This window comes from Sipha flava, unplaced genomic scaffold, assembly GCF_003268045.1.
Source record: "Sipha flava isolate LNK unplaced genomic scaffold, YSA_version1 18991_pilon_pilon, whole genome shotgun sequence".
NCBI lineage: Eukaryota > Metazoa > Arthropoda > Insecta > Hemiptera > Aphididae > Sipha > Sipha flava.
In genome coordinates, this window is record NW_020272527.1 from 1 (window position 1) to 5678 (window position 5678).

General features: G+C 38.7%; 2 protein-coding genes across 2 annotated transcripts; both read right to left on the reverse strand.

The window, feature by feature from the left end:
* Positions 1-165: 165 nt before the first annotated feature.
* On the reverse strand, positions 166-2831 carry LOC112681309. Its single transcript, XM_025551574.1, has one exon. The coding sequence runs from the start codon at positions 2817-2819 to the stop codon at positions 231-233; it is 2589 nt and encodes an 862-aa protein (XP_025407359.1). The 5' UTR covers positions 2820-2831; the 3' UTR covers positions 166-230.
* A 33-nt stretch (positions 2832-2864) lies between these two features.
* LOC112681308 lies at positions 2865-3764 on the reverse strand. The gene has a single exon (XM_025551573.1). It carries the CDS (start codon positions 3762-3764, stop codon positions 2865-2867), a length of 900 nt encoding a protein of 299 aa, XP_025407358.1.
* Positions 3765-5678: the final 1914 nt, after the last annotated feature.

A 5678-nucleotide genomic window follows, 5' to 3' on the forward strand; every position in this document is an offset into this window, starting at 1 on the left:
CCGCCTTGAAATATTAAATTCAAACAACAATAATTGACAATATTAATGGCTAATATATAAATAATATTTCAATAACATGATAAACAGAATATTGACATAATCACATTTAACGCATAAGATATACAAAGGAAAACAACTAATAATAAAGTATACATTTAAACTCTGACGTGATTACATAGACACAAAAATAAAAAATAATTTAACTAAGATAGTTATTTATATTGCATTGGTCACGCTTGACCTGTTACATTGCCTTCGAATGGTAAAGGACACAAATTTCGCACCGCTCGTTTGCATTGACCATCGCTAGTGCGGACGACGGCTACTCTCGCTACTCCATTCGCATCTGGGTGTGTTTCGATTACTCGATCGATTTTCCAACGTAATGGGGGAAGATTGTCCTCTCGAATTAATACAATTGTCCCAATAGCAAGATCCGGACCTTTAGAAACGCACCATTTCTCCTTTGCTTGTAACGTACTCAAATACTCGCGACTCCAGCGGCGCCAGAACTGTTGAGCTAATTGTGTCACTCTTCTCCACCTCGTCAGCCTATTTGGAGGTTTGGTGGACACGTCGAGTTCTGGTAACGCGGCTGGGATGTTACCGATAAGAAAATGACCGGGCGTAAGAACAGAAAGGTCAGTCGGATCAGAGGACATAGGAGTGATGGGACGCGAGTTTAATATAGCCTCAACGCGCACAAGTACAGTGTATAGTTCTTCGTAGGTGAGAGAAGCATTACCTAGTGTTTTATACAAATGTGTTTTTACCGATTTAACGGCAGCCTTCCAGAGGCCACCGAAATGTGGCGAACGTGGTGGTATAAAATGCCAACGCGTACCAAATTTATTTAACGTATTTTGTAGTTTCTCCAAATGAGCTTTCGATAAAAATAATTCCTTTAGCTCTTGTAACTGGCGGTTCGCACCGACGAAGTTGGTGGCATTATCAGAATAGATATCTAAACATATACCGCGACGGTCGAAAAAGCGATTGAGCGCGTTTAAGAATGCTTCAGTCGTTAAACTGCTTACGAGCTCAATATGTATAGCTTTAGTTACAAAACAAATCCATACGCATATATACGCCTTATCGATAGGAGATTTACGTCGCAAACTAGACCTTACATAAACTGGTCCGGCGAAATCGACACCACACTTGGAGAATGCCCTCGCTGGTTCTACTCGACTCTTCGGTAAATCGCCCATAATTGGCTGTACCACTATCGGTTTGTATTTAAAACATTTAACGCATTGTCTCGTAACCTTACGTGCTATATTACGACCGTTCAAAGGCCAATATTTGAGCCGTATACACGCCAACATTACCTGCGGTCCACCGTGTAATGTTATTTCGTGTTCGTTAAAAAACACGAGTCGTGTGAAATTACTGTCTGGCGGTAACAAAATAGGGTGTTTTTGAAAAACATCAATCATATCAGAATTTTTTAACCGACCACCTACTCTCAGTAGGCCGTTTTCATCTACGAATGGTTTGAGACGTAGTAGTCGACTGTTGGAGCTTATTGGTTCTGACTTAGATAATTTGATTAATTCTTCTTGCCATATATTTTTTTGTACTAATTTAACTGCCACCATATTAGCGTTATTTATCTCTTCTCGCTGAATCTGTCCGATCTTTTTCTCAGTGTTCTGTCTCGCGTTGTGTACAAACCGTAAACAGTAGGCAATTACGCGCAACAATTTCGATAAATTTGAAAATTTATTCAGAATAGTTATGTCACAAGTTATCAACATAACTGTTTTATAATTCGTTTTCTCTTCGAGTGTACAACTGTTTATCTCTATTACGTTATTTTTCGGCCATCCTTCTTCTTGAGCATTTAACCAGTCTGGGCCATTCCACCATAAGCTTGATTCAATTATTTTTGATGCTGTGCATCCGCGTGACACGATGTCTGCAGGATTATCTTCAGTGTTAACGTGTCGCCATTGTGATATAGAAGACAACTCTTGTATTTCACTGACCCGATGTCCGACGAAAGTTTTCCACTTCGACGCTGGCGCTGATATCCAAGCTAATACAATAGTCGAGTCTGTCCAATAATAAGTATTCTCTATGTGCAGTTGTAAACAGGGTATATATTTAGCAGCCAAGCGGGTTAATAACACGGCAGCCAAAAGTTCTAAACGTGGTAGCGTAATTGTTTTCAATGGGGCCACACGTGATTTGGCGCATATTAAGTTGGTCGTTATAGTGCCATCTTTATTTTGTGTGCGTATATAAAGACACGCCCCGTACGCGCTAATAGACGCATCCGCGAACCCATGTATTTGCACACTACAATTTTTACTTGAATCGGTTATTAAACGGTTTATAACTAACGAATTTATTGAATCCAAGTCCTCGCGATTTTTTCTCCACTCATTCAACAGATCCGTGGGTAGTGGTTCGTCCCAATCAACGCTAAGTTGCCATAATTTTTGCATAACTAACTTTAAGCGAACGGTTATTGGATTTATCAGCCCTAGTGGATCGAAAATTGACGCGATTTCTGCTAGCACGTTTCGCTTTGTAGCGCGTATATTTAACTGATATTTCTCGACTTTATATTGATACGAGTCGTTTTCTTGGTTCCAAAAAATACCCAAAAGTTTCTTAATTTTTTGCTTATCGATTGATGAATTCTTACTGTCGAGTTTATCATCTATCGTGGATAATCCACGTAATAATTCTGGTGCATTACTAGACCACTTGCTTAATTCAAATCCAGCACTATTTAATACTGTTATAATATCATCACGTATATTTATTGCTTCTTTTTTCGTACCGGCGCCGCTCAACAAGTCGTCCATGTAGAAATCTTGTCCGATCGCACGGTACGCGGCCGGGTAACGATCTTACATTTCTGTCGAAAGTTTTTGGAGACAACCTGTCGCTAAGTATGACGCCGTAATTATACCGTATGTAACGGTATTTAATCGATAAATTTGAATTGGCTTATCAGGATCCGAGCGCCATAAAATTCGTTGATAATCACGATGCCGCTCCGAAATCCAAATTTGTCGGTACATCTTTACTATGTCGGCAGAAATTACGTATTTATGTGTCCGGAATCGAGTCATAATACATATTAAATCTTCTTGGATACAAGGACCTTTACACAAAACATCGTTCAAACTCACGCCGGTGTCACTTTTGCTCGCGGCATCAAACACTACGCGCAGTTTAGTCGTCGTACTACTTTCTTTGATAACAGCGTGATGCGGTAAGTAGTTATATTGTACGTAAACATCGCGTTCTTCGTGTGGTACAATTTCCATGTGACCTAGTGATAAATATTCGTCTAAAAATGTTGTATATTCTATTTTAAGTTTATTATCGACTGCCAGTCGTCTTTCTAAACTCAAAAATCGACGTAGTGCGATATCGTATGATTTCCCTAGTTTTGACTCGTCTCGAAACGGTAATGATACGATAAATCGGTTATCCAGTGCGCGTTTTGTTGTGTTTTCGAAATAAATTTTAGCAGCCTTTTCTTCAGTGGAGTAAACATTGGAATGTATTTCTTCCAAACGCCAAAACTTCGCGATTTGCTCTTCTAAATTGGAAACCATCGGACTGGAGCCACTAAACAGCGATACACATTTATTTCCATCACGTTCGTGGTTTATTAGACCAGGAACGGGTCCCGCGACGATCCAACCGAACAAAGTTTTTTGAAATACGGGTCGTTGTAACGTAGGTTTGACTTGACCTGCGCAAATTAATTCGAAAAATATCTCCGAGCCGATTATCATGTCTATTTTCTGTGATAAATTGAATAGCGGGTCAGCGAGTTCAATGCCCTCTGGTATTTTTACGGCAGCCGAATTGATAGATATCGACGGGAGATAATTAGTTAATAAGTGTTTTCTCATTTGAATTATCATGAGCTAATATTACTGCGGTGGATAATAGTACCTGTTCTCGGACGTTTTTGTGTGATACGTGTACGTTGATGCTCGTTAACGGCTGGATATCATCTTTATCTTTATTACTCTCGTGATTATCGATACTTGCAGCACTCGACGACGTCGATGGGTCTGCCGTCTTATCGGACTTGTTCTGTCTAATTATGTGTAACAGACTGTTGTGTGGACGTGTACATTTCGGGCAGTTACGACTTTTACATTTTTCCCCGTGATGGGAACGCAAACAAACCTTACATAATTTAAGTTCATTGATCTTTTTTATTCGGTCGAAAATCGACAGATTTAAAAATATTGGACATTTATAAATCGTGTGCGATAATTTACAAACATAACATTTGATTTCTCCAGTGACTGAAAATGACATGGATTTATAAGCATCTCTTTTGGCTCTATTTTCTCGCGTAAGTTTTGAATTTGTGTTCGTATTGGTATTGTCAACTGACTCGATCGCTTCTAACATTCTGTATCTTAATTGCAAATATTCGAGCAATCGATCTACCGATATTGTTTGTAATTGATGTGTTTCAATTTCCCATTGCCGTAATGTAATTGAATCTAATTTCGACGTTATTAAATATACGATTAACGATCCCCATAATCTTGGATTTTCACCAAGCGTTTCGAGTGCTTTAAAATGACCTGATAACGAGTCGTATAATTTCCTTAATCGCTCCGCTGACTCGTCTTTGACCGGTTCAAGGTTAAATAGCAATTTCGTGTGTGTCTGAATTAATACTCTTTTATTGTTGTACCGATCAATTAGACTGTTCCAGGCTTTTTGATAATTTTCGGACGTAGTTTGCATACATTGCACACTTTTCTCCGCATCGCCACTGAGTAATGATCGCAAATAAAAGAATTTTTGAATGTCACTCAGTGCGTTGTTGCTGTGCACTAGGGCTGTAAATATATCGTAATAAGACGACCACTCAACATAATCGCCAGAAAAAGTAGGAATTTCGAGCGCAGCTAATTTTATCGCTGGAGTGACTAATTGAGTACTGCAGTTGTGCAATGGATTATTACGTATACTTTTCTCATCGCAGTCATTACGGTTGCTTAATAAACTCTTTATAACTCTGTCACAACTCGCCACACTTTTGAAGTATAATTCTTCGAACTCCGACCTGTATGCTTCGCTTTCTTCTGACACTCCTTTCGCTTCCTCAATTTGCGATTGTACTTGATTAAAATCTTCCCATATATCGTTAACCTTTTCTCTTTGATGAATTAGTTGTTCTAACTCGACGCTTTTGAACTCTTTGACGTAGGTACTAAAACGCGTAAGTTGACCCTTTAGTTGGCCACGACGTGTAATTAACGCGGGTACATCCGACATTCTTTATCATCTAATGTATTTCGAACGTATATAAAATGTAAGTTTACTCTAGTTTTATTACCAATTTAAGTCCAACCGAGTGTTGTGACTTGTATCGCGTATTTTAAACCATATTCTATACTGTACTATGTGCGCGAGAAACCACCACCGCGGGAAAGGGAATATATATAATGATATAAGAAAACTGACACTGACCTGATTTGTTCTACGAAATTCCAATCCAAACGTTGAAGTTCCTAATGCCGATAACGATGACGACGTAAATATTATATTATAAAAACTTTTAAATTATTTCATCCGGCTCGAAGGACCAAATGTTGCGTATATTAAAAAAATGCAATATTTCACATACGCCGATTTATTATAAATATAATTTCACTGGTTTAACGAGGTTCGAGGCG